The 16,675-nt window shown below is 37.2% G+C and overlaps 2 protein-coding genes across 21 annotated transcripts in view; both read right to left on the reverse strand.

The window, feature by feature from the left end:
• Positions 1 to 45: 45 nt before the first annotated feature.
• scly (selenocysteine lyase) lies at positions 46 to 10,372 on the reverse strand. 2 transcript variants are annotated; one of them, XM_053498996.1, is made up of 13 exons: positions 10,302 to 10,372; positions 9,854 to 9,969; positions 7,905 to 8,014; positions 7,707 to 7,807; positions 6,859 to 7,045; positions 5,830 to 5,957; positions 5,364 to 5,519; positions 4,883 to 4,989; positions 4,729 to 4,765; positions 4,536 to 4,619; positions 4,305 to 4,407; positions 3,891 to 3,966; positions 46 to 762 (listed from the first exon to the last, which is right to left on the reverse strand). In XM_053498996.1, the coding sequence occupies exons 2-13, from the start codon at positions 9,964 to 9,966 to the stop codon at positions 609 to 611; spliced, it is 1,356 nt and encodes a 451-aa protein (XP_053354971.1). In that variant the 5' UTR covers positions 9,967 to 9,969; positions 10,302 to 10,372; the 3' UTR covers positions 46 to 608. The 2 variants fall into 2 exon arrangements, with proteins under 2 accessions (XP_053354971.1, XP_053354970.1); XM_053498995.1 differs by having other exon boundaries at positions 10,288 to 10,345.
• Positions 10,373 to 12,192: 1,820 nt separating this feature from the next.
• Positions 12,193 to 16,675, reverse strand: part of kif1aa (kinesin family member 1Aa) — a 75,282-nt gene continuing 70,799 nt past the window's right edge. For all 19 annotated transcript variants that reach the window (XM_053498051.1, XM_053498056.1, XM_053498055.1 and 16 more), the window contains one exon: positions 12,193 to 16,632. In XM_053498051.1, the coding sequence (XP_053354026.1) occupies positions 16,590 to 16,632 (43 nt within the window). In that variant the 3' untranslated portion in view covers positions 12,193 to 16,589. The remainder of the gene's footprint in view (positions 16,633 to 16,675) is intronic.

The following is a 16,675-nucleotide window of genomic DNA, read 5'->3' on the forward strand; positions in this document are numbered from 1 at the left end:
CTCCTCTGAATAGCTCAAATTGTAAGTGTACAAAGAGGACATGGGTTTAGGGACTGGTGCAGTTTGGTCGATGCTTGTGATCTTTAATGATGACAGAACACAATTCAACATCGGGTTTAACAAAAGCCAAACAAGAGTATCACCTTGTTATTACATGCGAATACTATTTCAGCTTCATTAATTTTCACACACATTTAGTGCAATGCACTACAGATATTTCTGCTTTAAAACAACATGCAAGCTCACACTACAGCTGAAACGCTTTCATAAAAGCCACTGTATATATATTAAGAATATATATTAACCAAATTAATAAATAATTAACTTAAAACATACAACCCTTCAACAGCACTTTAGATAATTACTGCATTTGGGTGTAGAAATTGTCATCATACATTACATTTCACTGTATGTAATCCATAATTACAGTATATCTTTACAGTACACCAAAGAAAGGGGAATCTCAATACCTAATGAGGTCTCTAAATCTAATTCACAATAGACCCCTTTCCCTGCTTTAATCAGTACCTTGAGCTAATAAAACCAAAGAATGAGCTTATGTTGTTCCAAATCACCACTAAAAGGGGTGATCTAGGAAAAAACAGACTCTAATTCATTTTCTCCAGTCGCTCCACTGTGTCCCGGAGGTCTTCTACCACGATGTCCACATCTTCCCGTGATGTCCGTCGACCCACACTAATCCTCAGAGCATTTATTGCTACATGGTACGGGATCCCACAGTTCAGCAGAATATGTGAAGGCCTGCAAAATATGCATGTGTGATCCTGTTTTAATATTATTATTCAAACACCGGTATTTTAAGGTTCGGTTTCACTAGTCACTATATGTCCTTTTTATCTGGTGTATTTGAACATGGTCAATATACAGTACTGTACATACACATGCATGCACTACAATATAGTTGTATATTTTAGAAAATTACAGATGTTCCTGAACTGAAATATGTTCCTCTCTTTTTAAATCTCTTACAGAAACAAAGTGCATTTTAGCATTTTAAAATCTGCTCACCCTTGTTAGTAAAAAACAGAAAATTGCACTTAAATAATTAATTACACTGCAGCACACAAGCATCACAGATATTTCACAATCTTTCAACCACAAGTTGTTTGCAAGCTGATTAATCTTTGACATGTCCGTTCCCACACTGTTAAAACTGATCATGCCTCCCAGATCACTTCCCACACTCAACGAATGATTAACGCTGGCATTTAACGTTGCCAGATTATTGTGTGAAACTTTCGCTTCGTCGCACGGTTGCGCTTTGCTTCGCAATTTGGATCCATTGTACAGCTACAAAGTTTTGCTTCCGCTTTCTTGACAACAACTCTTCTTAGCGTTTTGGATTTATTTCTGCACCGATGGCTTTAAACTCCTTGGGATATCCACTGCACAATCGATGAACCTCTACATGCCTACCATGCCTGCTTGCACTGCACATCTTAATGAAAAATCAACATCTCTAATTTTTTTAATCAACAGTCCTCCAAATGTCTTTTTGGTGGCCTTTGGAAAATATTGCGCAGATGTTGCAGCAGCATGCAACATCTGCGCAACCGACCCCCTGACCACCTGCCGGTCTTCTCAGACTCGTACCTGTGCCACATCATCCTTGGTCATAGATCCCTGGATTTTGTGACAGGTCTACCCCTGTTTGATGGAAACACCTGCATCATGACTGTTTTAGATAGCTTCTCCAAATCCGTACATTTTGTTCTGGTCCCCTAGCTTCCCTCTGCCAAAGAAACAGCGGAGTCACTAGTTCTTCACATTTTCAAACTTTATGGTCTTCCCAGTGACAACTGTCAGACCAGGGACCACAAATTATCTCATGATTATAAAAAGCAATCTGTAAACTCTTGGGGGCCACTCCTATCGCACTCCAATGCATGACTACTCGAGACACCACCACTTGGAGCAAGTTTCTCTTGGATTGAGTACACCCATAAATCCCAGTCATCAGCATTCGCTGCAGCAAAAAGGTCACAAGCTAGAACAACCCTGTTACAGTCCGACAAGACATATAAAAGACAAGGTGATCGTCATCACCCTAACGTTCCTAAATAACATCCCTTTAGTGATCTTATCTAATTTAAACTTCCACCCCACTTCATCGGTCCTTTCACAATAACCAGGATAAGTGTTCTGTCCAAATCTTGTTCCCCTCCTTTATGTGTCAAATCAACCCTACCTTCCAAGTCTCCCACCTACGCCCTATTGTATCCTGCCTGTTGACTTCTGGATGCATTTCTGCACTGATCAACCTCACAGCTTTGAAATCCTGCTCCTGCCTCCTTCTTTACATCCCTGGCCAGCGATTATTGACTCTATTGACTATGGCACTAACAAATCCCACAGCTTTGAACTCCCTCTTCCGCTTTGTCGAGCAGCTTTCACCTCATTGTTCCGGTTCCACGCTTTCATAGTAAATTTCACAGAACTCTTCGCATCACACCGCTCGCCAGCTGACCCCTTGCATTCGGGTCCACCCTCCCATATACCTCTAAACCTATGTCACTAATACCCAACCCTAATCATCACCACAACCAACTTACAATAGCATTTTAAAAGATAGCACCTTTCTTCTCTGTCATGACCTGGAATGCAAAAGGCATCACAAAATTTGTATACTGTACTGTGCATATTTTTTTATATAGTCATGAGAAATAGTTCCACAGGCTTCCTGAAGAAGTTTTAGGCTCTCATTCTTGGCTTTCTTTTAAAGTCCATTCCCTGTACCTGACCAGTTTCAGAGGAATGTTTTTGTTTGTTAAGCCACACAGTGATCTATGAATCATTCGATCATAAAACACCTCAATTAAGGTATAAACCAGTGAACAACAGGTGGAGATTATAACAGATGATCAGGCTGGTGATTAGTACACTTGTGGTGCTGAACGCTGAGTGGTTAAAACAGTGAGGTTGCTGTTGAGGTTGTTAATAATAATATACTGTACAACCAATTTTTATATTGTATTTTCTGCCTGTCACAATAAAACATATTTAAATTTCTTTAATTTATTCTACATACTGTAATTTAATTTAATAGGAAGAACTGAGAGGAGGTTCAAGACTATTGCACATATTACAATAAATAGGACACCTGTTAACATTAAATATGTGTTTAGATTTATACCATAACATGGCACATACTGTAAATAATGACGAAATGTTTTTTTTTTTCCTTTTGATTGAAATTTTATAAAGTAAGGATACACTACCAATCATCCAGGCATCCAAAATGTGCAATATTTCCATTTGAACAGCTGATATTGAGATGTGTCGGCTTCTTACAGTATGCTCTGTTTAGCCTTCATATGAACTGTGCAGAAGAGGTACGTTTTGGTCTTGCTTTCCTGAGCACCAGTTTCATCATGGTGCTTGATGGGTTTTGTAACTACACTTGACAAGTAAGAACAGCTGATCTTCGTGTTTTAATATAACAACTGACAGTTGTTGTTGGTGTTATTATTTAATTGCATAATTCAATATGTTATTTAATATTTTTTAAATCTCCAGTATTGTTTTTAGAATGTAGGAAATAAATCAATAAACAAAAAACATTGAATTAGAAAGTGTGTCTAAACCTTTAACTGGTACTGTAACTACAAATACTGTGTATTCAACAAGCTCTCAAGGGGTGTGACACAAACCAACTCGGATTGTTATCCGCTAGCCAATTTATTACCAAATTACATCATATTAACCTTTAACTCACTAGTGCATGTAATGCATGTAATGGAAGCCTTACATTGGTGCTACCTAACCTAATATTATGATTTAATTATCACATTTTTTTACAAAACTGAAATGGAACGTACTGTACATGCTATGATACAGTAGTTTGGAGTGTCTGCAGGTTAGATACTCACTGATCTCCATGGTCTGAGTGACAGGCAGCACCCACACTGGCCAGTAACCTCCTACATGTGGACAGCACTCTTCGGCCTACGACACAGCCAGGGACAGATCAATTATTCAATGCAGCTATTTTGTTTTACAAATGGCTGAGGTCAGGATGCGAGACATCCCGCGTGCCATGAAAATCTTACATTTCATTAACGGGTCATCTTTTTAATGTATTTCATGGATTAATATTTACGTAACCAAAGTTTATCTATAATATCCTGGATGCTGGCATGGGCCATTCTAAAAAATCCAATAAACGTGTACTGATGTGTAAATATTAAAGCACAGATGGGGGTTTTACCTGCAAAATGTTAGAATATGAACGTATTTACAACAAAAGATAATTGAAATGAAGAAATGTAAGGATAGATATTCACCATACAGTCCTTGTCCCAAAATAGACACATTACATGTGTTGGGCAGTGTGTCCGTTCCATTGAAATGGCTGTTAAAACGAAGCTTCTCTTTTCCAAACACAGTCTAGATACAAAGAATATGGTTATTACAAGAAAAATCCTTAAATACTACTCAGCTTAAACTGTTACTGGAATCTAGACTGAAAGAATACAAGCCCTAAAAAAATAAAGGCCGATAGTTAATAGACTTACCAGCAGCCGCTGCTCCAGGTAAAGTCTGACATCCAGAAGATGAGACTCATCTTTCACCAGATTAGCCGTCACCAATTCTGCAGCCTTTGGCCAAAAAGAGATGCACATGTCATTTACAACACTGAAATCCCTTTTGAGTGATAATATATAAAGGAATATACCTAAAAGACCAATGCTAAGGTTAACCTTTTACCTTCCCCAGACCGGCAATCATTGCTGTGTTCTCAGTCCTGAAAAGATAGTTAGGAACAATATCAATTTCAGAGTCATTGCTTCAGGCTTATTTATTTATTTACTAGTTCAAAGGGTTAGCATCACCACTGCCAGCTAATAAAGCTATGCAATACCCTGGTCTAAAGTTGCGCTCCTGTCCTCCACCAAAGAGCAAAGGGTAAAGAGGGGTCACAGTTCCAGGACCGTTCACGAACAAGGCACCAATTCTAGGAGCATAAAACTGCAAAGAAACCGCAATTATTCCTCATTACACTGCATTTGTTTCAGAGTACAAGGCATGTTTAAATCAGATTGGTCTAATTAACCTAATGTGGCTGTCTGCTTATTTTGGCAAACCAACACATACAAAAACATAGAACACACACACACACACACACACACACACTACTATAATTTTTCATTATTTATAGCATTGCTATTTTGTTGATTTCATAATTCCATTTCATATCTTAAACATTTATTTAACTGTACTTGACTAAGCCAGTAAAAAAATCCAAACATGATACATTATAGCAAACTTATTATTAATGCTTTGTCTATTCATATTTTATTATTATACTGTAATTACAGTGATTATCAACCAGGCCTGTTTACCTTGTGTCCAACTATTGTAAGGTAATCCACCTTCAGCTCTTGGGCATCTACACGGATCTTTCCGATGGCCTGCGCTGCATCCGTGTGTAGCAGAATTCTGGGAGAAGATGGCGATCTTTTTGCTGCCTTCACCCTCTGACAAATCTCCCTGATTGGCTTAGTCAAAACAGAATTGATGTAATTTAACTTGGTCACTTCCGGTCCAGTTGTCTTGTAGCCTTCATTGCTCTCAATTAGATTCAATTCTTGAATTAAATAATGCAAATAAAGGATATTTATGTTGCCTACATTTCTCTGCATTACATAAAAAACAACACCAAAGCGTTGCCAATTATTTAAAAATGCATTATTATTATCTTAAAACTAAGATACATGAGCATAGAATTTTAATTGAACTAAATATTCTTCAACGCTTTGCTTTCAGATTCCTAAACTTTGTAAATTTTAACCGTGTTTACTCACTTACCATAATAACCCCTGTTTCGTTGTTGGCTAGCATGACTGACACCAGGCATGTAGAGGGACGCAGCGCTGCCATGACGTCCTCCACCTCTACCCGGCCTGTCACTCTGGAAACAGGCAGGAACGTGACGTCTACAAGAGATAGAAATCAAGGCAAGCAAACCTTTAATGTGACTCTACTTTGTCATGGAATTAAAAAAGTACAGTGGAACCCTGGATTGTGAGTAACTTGGTCTGCAAGCGTTTTGCAAGACAAGCAAATTTTTTAAATGAATTTTAACTTAATAAGCGAGCATGGTCTTAAAAAACGAGCAGTACGTATGCACTTTGTCTGCCAAGCGTCATGTGATCACAACTGGGCCAATGGCTCTTCTCTTTCGAACGCTGAGGGGTTGTGGGTAATCGTCTCCCATGCTCAGTCTTAGTGCACGTGCGTCACTCGTATAGACAACATCCATGCGTGCGTGTACTGTTTATTATTACATTGTGATCACACACAACGGAAACACTGCTGTGTCAGGATTCTTTTTAAAAGAAAAGTTCAGGTTAATTTGTTTTAGTTTTACTTTGTATTAATTATTTCTATATGAATATTTTTGGGTTGTTGAACAAATCATTGAAGTTTCTATTATTTCTTATGGGGGAATTCACTTTAATATACGTGCTGTGATATACAAGCACACTTCCAGAACAAATTATGCTAGCTATCCAAGGTTTAACTGTAATTCATTCATTCATTCATCTTCACTGAGGCTCCATCCTGGTCAGGGTCACGGAGAAACTACAGCTTATCCCATTAACTTTGGCCATTGGACAAGAATACATCTTAATTAGCCATCAGCCCATAACGCACACCCGTATTCAGACACTATCACTATAATTTATCAGCCAGGTAGGACCGTGTGAGGGCAGGAGGAGAATATGTAAAACAGAGAGTTCATTTAACATATAGGATAATAAAATGACCAATGAAAGCCTTTAATTTTCAGAAAGACAGAGGATGCTGTAGCCCTGGGTCACGTTTCATCATTACCTGCCTTGCCCATTTTTACCAGCTGTTCAGCCATGAGTTTGACAGAATCATGCTCCACATTGGATGTGATGATGTGAGGAAGAATCTTTTTGCCATCAGGATGATAATTTCCCCGAAGTCCACCCTGAGCTGGCATGCTGCTCTTCCAGTAGTGTTCTATTGCTGAATGGAACACCATGTTATTAGCCTAAAAAAATATCAGAGAATAAAGCAGGAATATGCATTTTTAGTTTCAGAAGACCAAAAAACAGATATTACCTTCTTTGTGATAAAATATATACAGTGTAGATATCAGGCAAGGATTGCTGAGATTGTAAAAAGTTTTTGGCTTTTTTTTTTTAAGGTGAAATAAAATAAAATATATAAATAAATAAATAAATAATGTGTGTGTATGAGTGTGTTTGTGTGTGTGCGTCTGTGCAAGATTGTTAACATTTGTGATGTGTGTGTGCGTGCTAAAATTTGTGATGTATACGTGTGTATAATAGGTGGCAGAAACTGGAAAATTGGAAAAATATGATGTTACTCAATGTGATGTCGCTAAACCTGATGTTACTGATCATGCCACACAAAAGTTATTAACCACTTTTCGGTGTAAGTTTAAGACATAGTCACGACAGACCGGTTTGAGATAAAATTCCCTCTACAATTTTGCATCCTTGCATGTCTTTAGATCACACAGGCCTGGCGATCGTATAAATCCCCTAGGAGAAGTATATAAAACTCCATCGGGTGTTATGTTAAGACCCCCAAAAAGCAATAAAAAAGGTAGAAAAAAAATATTTAGGAAAACAAGAGGGTCCTGCACACCCGAGTGTGCTTGGGCCCTAATTACATTAAGTTCACACCTCCGTGCCACCTGATGTAAAGATGATGTCTGTTGCCTTTCCACCAACCATCCTGGCTAGACTTTCTCGAGACTGGTTAATGATGTCTTTGGCTTTCAAACCTGAAAAAAACATGACAGAGTGTAAGTAAATTTAATGATTGTATATCAGAGACTGATATACTGATATACACTGTATGAGAACAGGTTGATAACACACCTGGCAGGTACATGCTGCTAGGGTTTCCCCAAGCTTTGGTTAAAGCCTCAGCAATCACTCTAACCACCTCAGGATCAACTGGAGTGGTGGCATTGTAGTCCATATAGATTCTGATTGATTATAAGATTCTGATGAAAAAACATCTAACAGCGGCGTTCTACCAGACTTTTTTCCGACATCATTCCAAAACAAGGAAATAATGCTAATTATTATTATTATTATTATTATTAATAATAATAATAATAATAATAATAAAAACTACAACAAGAAATATTTGTATAGTAATTATATAGTTATTTTAATTACTTTAAACTTTAAAGTGCTTGTGTGACATAAAAACAAAAAAGAAGTAAATGTCAAATATATAATAGGGAAATAAAATATGATAAATAATAGCAGTAACAGCAATAAAAAATTTTTAACCCTAACTGATCTCTTGTGAAGCCAAACACTGCTCAAACAACTATGTCGGAAGATGTATCCTGTGGTCATGGCAAATATATTTGATATTTTTAAATTTATTGTGCTTTAAAGGGTCAATTTATAGGCCTGCATCAAGTGACAAACACAACTAAAGAGACTTCTGAAATTACAGAAATGTGGTTTAGAACACTCTAATGCATTATTAAAACTAGAAAGGATTGTGCTGAACCATTATTTTCTTGGGGGTAATGTGATCGGGAGAAAAAAAAAATATGACACATGGTGAAGTTGCATAATAAAAACAACAGTAAGACTGTGTCATTAAACTGCTGTCAGCGTAAGAAAACCCAGTGTTAATGGGGTTAACTGTGGGGGCGGGGGGACAATTTGGCACAGATCTTGGTCTTGGGAGCAATAGAAAAGGTCATATGGTCTGCTGATACCATGATGGGTATGTCAGGGTGAGAAGCACATGAAGTGAAGCACATGAAGTGAAGCACACATCATACATAATGGCCACTGTACAAGGCTCTGGAGTCAGTCTTGGCAGGCTCTGGAGTCAGTCTTGACATTATATGGCAGTAAAATGAATTCAGTTTAAATTTCCTAAATTCAACTGCCCCAAAATATGTAAAAGAGTAGCTCTGGGAGCCTGAGGAGTCATTTTCATACATAAATGAGCCACCACAGAGTCCTGATCTTTAACTGCATGGAAGGTGTTGTTAAAAGGATATAACGGAGAAGACTTTTTGTAGTGGTTTGACTCTCCTATCATTAATATAAGATCCCAACCAAAAATTGCTACTGTGAATAAATTTGTCAAAAACAATGCCATTGCAAATACGTGCAATAATCAAGGATGAAGGTGGTCCGAAGAAATATTAGTGTGTGCAACTTTTTTTGGTCAGGCAACTGCATCTGGGTAATGAAGTCCTGAATTTTAATGCATCATAATGTCTACATAATAACACATAAATTAGTATGAAGTTTAAAGATAATAATAATAATAATAATAATAATAATAATAATAATATCCCACCATAACATAGCCAATCACTAAGAATTTTTAAGAAATTAATTTCTTATTGTTCTAATTGTTCTAATTTAAGAAGTAAATTATTATAATTACAGCAGGTCCAGTGCCTAAAAACCAGCTGCAAAAAGATAAACAAAGATTTTTAAAAAGACTCTTAAGATTGCTTTCTACTCTCACTAGGACTTAAGACATTATATCTAACTGCTCTGGCTTATACATCCTTTAATGGCATTTCTAACAGAGACCTCTTGGGTGCTTACTTTACCTACTGTAAATAGAGTGCTACGTCCAATTCTTAGTCTACTAATTAATTGATTCTCTTTCCAATATCCATATCACATCAACCTGTATTGAATGCAAACGTTCCACTTTTGGTGCATTATTCCACTTCCTTCCTCCACACTATATCTTTTCACTCTGACTTTGATCATTTTTGGTTACTTTTTTTTTTTTTTTAACTCGTCTGCTCTCTAGTTAGACAGTTTCTTACCTGTTTAAGGCAGGACTAACCACATGCTCTCCATGCTGATGATCCAGATCCACAGCTGCCTTGTCTTGGGGACTCTGAGACAGAGGATCTGATGAGCCAGCCTTCTCACACATTGTCTAATTGAAAATAAAGCGGGACACGTTTAGCACAAAACGAGCCTGTTTGTGAATATTGCATAATCCACTGATCGGCTGCGTACATTCCTGCAACATGAATTCATTCATTTTCAGTTATTTCTGCTTTTTCTACACTGAGTGGATTCTGCGCTAGTGCTCAAGAGTTGCCATTTTCACAACATCCGACAGACACGTGTAAACCCGCCCCAGTCCTGCAACACAACCCATCCGCCGCGTGCTGCTTATTTTAAAATTCATTATTTATACTATAAACAGCAATAAAAAAACAAGGGATTTGACCTGAGAATTTTTACTTACTATAAGACTTATACCTTGTTAATAATTTACCGGCATCCTCTTTCAAGACAGATAAACCCCTAACAGGAAGTAAACTACCCCAGGCTCCTCCCACTCGTTTGCCGCGTCACCACTGGTGCCGGTGTTTTAAACGCGTATCTTATCTTATCAAACCGTCAAACAGTAGGCGCGTTTATAGGGCTCCTTAAAACAACAATACACGTGCTTCTGCGTTATTTGGTCTACGTTATTACTGTCATTGTGTCAGACATTCATGGAGAACCAAAACAATTTGTATTTAATTTATTTTATGAGTTTTTAAAAAGCGCCCATTGTTAAATTAAACGCAGAGTCGTAACGTGATAGGCAGGACAAGTTATCAAAAACCGGAAGTAGAGATCAAAGAGGATTCTTTTTTTTTAAGTCGTTTAATACAGTGGAAACACTTCATTAAACGATTGAATGCTTTTCGTTTGGCATGCAAATAAAAAATTATGACAACATATTATAACTTATTTTTAATGAAGATATAAAGATAAAACACACGAATCTCTCTAACCTAAACTCCAAGCACTCAGACCTGAGGCAGAATCGAACCTGCACTTGGAATTGCAAGGCAACGGTGCTACACCTAAGCCACAGTGCAGCCATGATTATGTCTTTGTACACCTATTTATGTGTACGAACATAGTAATGTCGGAATGTTGGCAGAGTTATTAACCATCTCAAGGGTCGACACCTCCAGGGTTGAGGGTTCGCTTCCCATCTCAGGTTTGTGTGCATGGAGATTTCATGTTCCTCCAGGGCACGCCTTTTTTTTCCCCACAGTCCAAAGATATGAAGATTAGGTTAACTGGCATCCTCACATGTCCTGTAGTGTAAGTGTGTGTGCCCTGCGATGGATTGGCATCTTGTCCAGGGTGTACCCTGCTTTGTGCCCTAAGCCTCTAGAGATAGGCTGAAGAGGCCCCTGCAACCCTGTACAGAATAAGTGGTGTAGAAGATGAATTAATTAATTAATTTTAGAAATTAAATATCTCAAATTGTGTTATTATGGAGAGTTTGTGGAGCCTGTAGCACTACTGTACATACAAACATTATCAGTTTATGGGGGAAAAAACAAGTCATCGTAATGATGTATAACTTTAATTCCTCCTGAAAATTACACTTGCTGTTGTAGACCAAGTACACCCCTTTATTATAACTAAATTCAGCAGTGAAGACTTTGAGCAGAATAATGACTGCTGCCAGTTTCCATGTATTCACAAAAAAAATATAATATGATGTTGTGTATTACATGTTTGCTTAAACAGTTCATGAAATAGTATGTGTAATGCTCATTTAAATTATTTTGTTGTTTTGTTTGTTTAAATTTTTTACCTATTATTCATCAGAAGTAGTGATTTAACTATTATTTAACTATTATTTATCAGGAGTCTTTTTCTTTGTGGCTTTTCATTTAAGGTTATCGACTACTTAGTTGAATTTACTTTGAAGGATTGTTACAGTAAGCTATCAAACACAAGAATTAAAAAGTGATTCTAGAGTTAATCCTCGTGTCCCCTGTAGTTGACTAACTTCAGCTCCAGCATTTCATTTATTTCAGCTTTACAGTAAATACTAATCACCAAGTATGTATGCCTTCTGTTACTCTGATATATGTAAATCTAATATTACTCTCCCATGTCCCATGATCTGATATCTGAATTGCTATAGGTTTTAGCATTTTAAATCATACAATTTATATTACAATTTTACTTTATTGTATTATACAATTTTTGTTTTTTTGAATTATCATAAACTTTGAAAAAAAAGATAAATTCAACAAAATGCAAGAAAAAAATAATATTTCCTGCTAATTCCCTTTTTAGTCAATGTCACAATATGTTAAAATAATACACAGATACCTGTTCTAGTGTTGCATAAGTTCCACGTTTATTTTATATCAGACAGTGTGTTAAGGTGTAGGCTAAGCAAACATTTTGACTCATAACGCAAACACTTACAAGACACATCGAACTACTGCCCATTTAAGATGGTACCAATGGGTTACAGCTGCATATTACACCATTCACAGCAATCATGTTTATATACAATGTGAAGTAGAACCAAGAAGATAGAAAAATGTCAGTGAATGGAGTTTGTGCATATGATGAAAATGGAAGCACACAAAAAAATGCTGTTGATGAAGAGAGCCTATCATTTGTTTGTTTTGTATAGATTTTCTCGTGGAGGCTGCTGTATGTAAGCTCTGTGATGGTGAAGAACTGAGAATCATAATGCCGTGCCCGGACGTCTTTCAGTGACACAGGCAAGAAGGTGCAGGATTTCGTCCAACGCACTCTCAACAACATTCTCAAAGCAGTGCACAGACAAAAGACAACCGCAGACATTAACAAAATGACTGACACTTCATTTTCATTCAGATATGTTCAGACACAAACATAAAGCTTTAGAAATGGATCAAAGTATTTATCGACAATCTGGAACACCGGAGCACATTTGTTTAGATAAAGTATGTAGACAGCTTGAAAACCTTTCCATGCAAAACTTATTCAGATGGTGTTTATCACAAACAGCACAAACAGGGCCTTTCTATATTGATCTGTGCAGATAACAATTACAGCATTATAAGTAGATCTGACAAATCCCGTCTTTGAAGTTTAACCAATGTGGCTTTAATGTGGCTTCAGTGGACTTAGCATTTCACTGCATATCGTATGTGTATGACTATGTATGTGACAAATAAAATTTGAATTTGAATTGGCCAATTTCACATGAAAGAACGAATAAAGTCATAGTCATAAATTCTTAGCTATTATACTATACAATACATTTTTCTTCAGACCAAAATAACTCTAGGATAGTCTGAGTCTTGGCATTACTAAGCATGCTCTGGAGGTTGGCTGGCCTCAGTCATGCTGCCATCTGCCCTTCTGTGTAAGGAGAAATCAAGACAATGATTCAATCATCTGGCCTAAACCGTAATAAACAGGGGTCATGCGATCAGTTTCAGTTCAACATCCTAGTAGCAAATCTACTTTTACCAGTGTAGACAAACATTGCTTTAAAAAATACAAGGTAAAGGTTAACCTTCATAAAAAAAAAGCAGTTGAGCACATCCAATAACAACAGCGCGCATCAGTGGTGTGTAGCATTCCAGGAAATTTTAACCACGAAAAAGTTTCTGATAACCTCCACTTTCAGCAGTGCAGTGTGGATTTTTACTCATAAACAAACTGTGGTATTTCTCTAACAACACAGACTCATTAAACATTAAGCCAACAGTCACATCACGCACAAACCAAAAATGAGACTTAGATGTTATTTAACCTACATTATGAGTGCCATTAAAATGCCTACAGCACTATTTAAGCTTGCAGTCTCCACTATAATATTTTGTACTTTGTAGCAAATACAGTATTGTGCAAAAGTCTTGAGCCACCAGTCACTTCTTCATGTTAAATGAAATTAAATGATGTAGATTAAATTAAAGGGATAGGAACAAATGTTTTACAGTGATATGCTGCAAAAAGACTAAAGATACAATTTAAAAGTTGTCTGTTTATGAAACTACTTCAGCAGCAACCTCATTTCCCTTCTCATCAGTTCCAACCATTCAGCATTCAGCATCACCAGTATACTAATCACCGGTCAGATCATCTGTCATCATCTGTACCTGTTTCTCACTGGTTTATGTCCTAAGTCACAGTAGATACTTTTTATGCTTTACTGGTGCATAGCTCACTGTACAGATTAACAAACACATTACATTCCTCTGAAACTGGTCAGGTACAAGGACTGAGGGAAAAACGTCCTTCAGGAAGCCGGGAGAACTTTTTCTGAACCCCGTCTTTGGAAACAAAATATGAAGTAATGAGGGGTGGCTCGTTCCCAAATTGCCCATAGTGTGTGAATGAGGGTGTGAGTGTATGCATGTGTGTGTGCCCTGCGATGGATTGGCACCTTGTCCAGGGTGTACACAGCCTCGTGCCCTAAGCCTCCTGGGATAGGCTCCAGGTCCCCGCGACCCTGAATACAGGATAAAGTGGTATAGAAGGTGAGTGAGTGAGTGAGTGAGTGAGTGGTGGCTCAAGATCTTTGCACAGTATAACGTTCCATGATGGTTGAATTGATTGTTTACATGAACATCACAAACACACTGTGCACGTTAGGTCCATTTCCATGTGCAGAATTGTTGAACTGTGCAAAAAAATTAAAAATAAAATAAAATTCCTGTTCCATGTTGAGAATCCCTGCATTGTGTAATCAGCTAACAGCTGCCAAACACACATGAGGTGGTCAAACTAGTGCATCATCTTTTATATTTATACATTTTTCCAGCTTGATTATTTCCTAATAAAATTGATTAATATTTTTTACATTTTCCAATGACTGTACTTTTTTGTTTTCTCAAAAAAAAGTATTTGATGTTGCATTACTATCAGTCATTCATAAATGGTTTCCATTTAACGGGGACCACTTGACAAACTAGTTGGGGGGAGGCTAGGGATCTGGTCCAGAGGCAGTGCCATCAAGTTATTTTAGTGGACTGAAACTTGAAAAATACTGCTGCAGAGTGTGGTTCAGTTTTTTGGGTATGTACCAACTTGGCTTTTATAGTAGATCCTCTGTTGCAGTTTATACAATCATGTGTTAATAGCTTATCTAGAACAAAGCAAGGATATTTTTTGTAATTGGACCTTTACAAAAGATGGTGTTTGTTAAATGACCATGATCTACCAGCTCGACTTGCTCTGCGTTTGTTTTGGAAGCTGCTAGCTAGTCAGGCAAAGCTGGATTTTTGAGCATGTGTATGGGAAGGAGAAAATACAGACCAATCACCCGTACAAAATGACTTGGATGTAGTACACGCACAGCATAAAAACTCAACTTCCAACATATCAAAATTGGGGCATGTTAAGATATTCGATTGATGGGCTGACATGATTTAGGAGACCTGAATAATAAAAATAGCAAATGAGAAAATGGAATAATGAGAAGCTAATAAAACCATGTAATATACACCATTAAAAACCTGCAGTTTGTGATTATACAGACTTTTGTCTTCAACTGATTTGGGTAACCTCGGGTAATCTTTCTCGATTTCACAACTGGATATTTTGCAAAAGGCTCTTTCTCGTTTCAGATGACTTACTAATAAAACATTCATGTGATCTACACATAGTAGCAGCCGTCACAGCGTCACATCCTATTCCTATCCCTCAAAAGCATTCTGTGGGTCGAGGAGGGACAGTCACATGATACATAAGCAAAAGGTTAGAAGAACTCATGGGGGGGTGGGGGGGAAAGTGCCATTTGCAGATAATTGCATTAAACATCATCAAAACATTATCAATAAATACACAACCAAATAAATAAATGCATGTTAAATAAATGTCTAACTTGACAAGATTTTAATATAAACTTCTAAGTAAATCAACCAGAGATAAGATCTTTAAGGGATAAGTTCATTCTAGAAAATATTAAACTGGATTATGATACAATTTAGATAAGACTCACGCACGACCGTCCATCTCTTCTTTTTTCTGTATTTTTTCAATATATATACAGCTGTGTGAATATGTCATGAGCAATGTTTGATGTTTCTCATTGCAGGGCCTTTTAGATCATATTATGTTTTCTGTAGAGACTATCCAAAACCTGCACTACAGCTGAACTGGGAAGAATCTGACTACATCCCAAACTGCATACTACCAATCATACTAAATAGTACGTAAAATAGTAATGCATGCTATTTTGACATTTTATTTAGAATCATAATTTAGTATGCATTTTAGGATACAGCGCCCTTAACAAGTGTCAGTGGAGCTGATAATAAAGATAGTATTGACTGACTCAAATACTGACCAGATTCAACTGTAAAGAATACCACAGTAAGGTCATGTGACTGAGATAGCTTTGTATAAACGGTCTACTTTTTGTTACTCATGTTAACAAATCTGGATAAAATATGTTTCACTTGATCTGGATGTGTCAGGCTATTGTTGGAGCGTTTTTGTGAGATTATATACACACCTAAATGAAGCTAAGCAAGTGCTTTGATTCTTCATTATTACACTGATCCAAAACATAGTGGCCTTAGATTCCTAGGAGGGTTATGAGTTGGGCATCCAGGTCCTGGTAGACACACAGGGTTGTGAGCCTTTACTACACAGATGCTTAGTGCTAGATAGGGTGAGTGCAGGTGCACACAGAAAGGGAGTAGTGTGACAAGTGTTAGAGACCAGACTGGGAACAGGAATAGAGGACTCTATTTACAGGGATAGTCTTTGTTTGTTGGCTCTGTTGCTTTTGTCCTCTCAAAGCCTCATCTGTGCTGCTCTTCTTCTGGAGAGTTTGGATCTGTGACAAGATGATAAATACAATGATATAACCATAATGGCAC

This window comes from Clarias gariepinus, chromosome 6 (genome assembly GCF_024256425.1).
Source record: "Clarias gariepinus isolate MV-2021 ecotype Netherlands chromosome 6, CGAR_prim_01v2, whole genome shotgun sequence".
NCBI lineage: Eukaryota > Metazoa > Chordata > Actinopteri > Siluriformes > Clariidae > Clarias > Clarias gariepinus.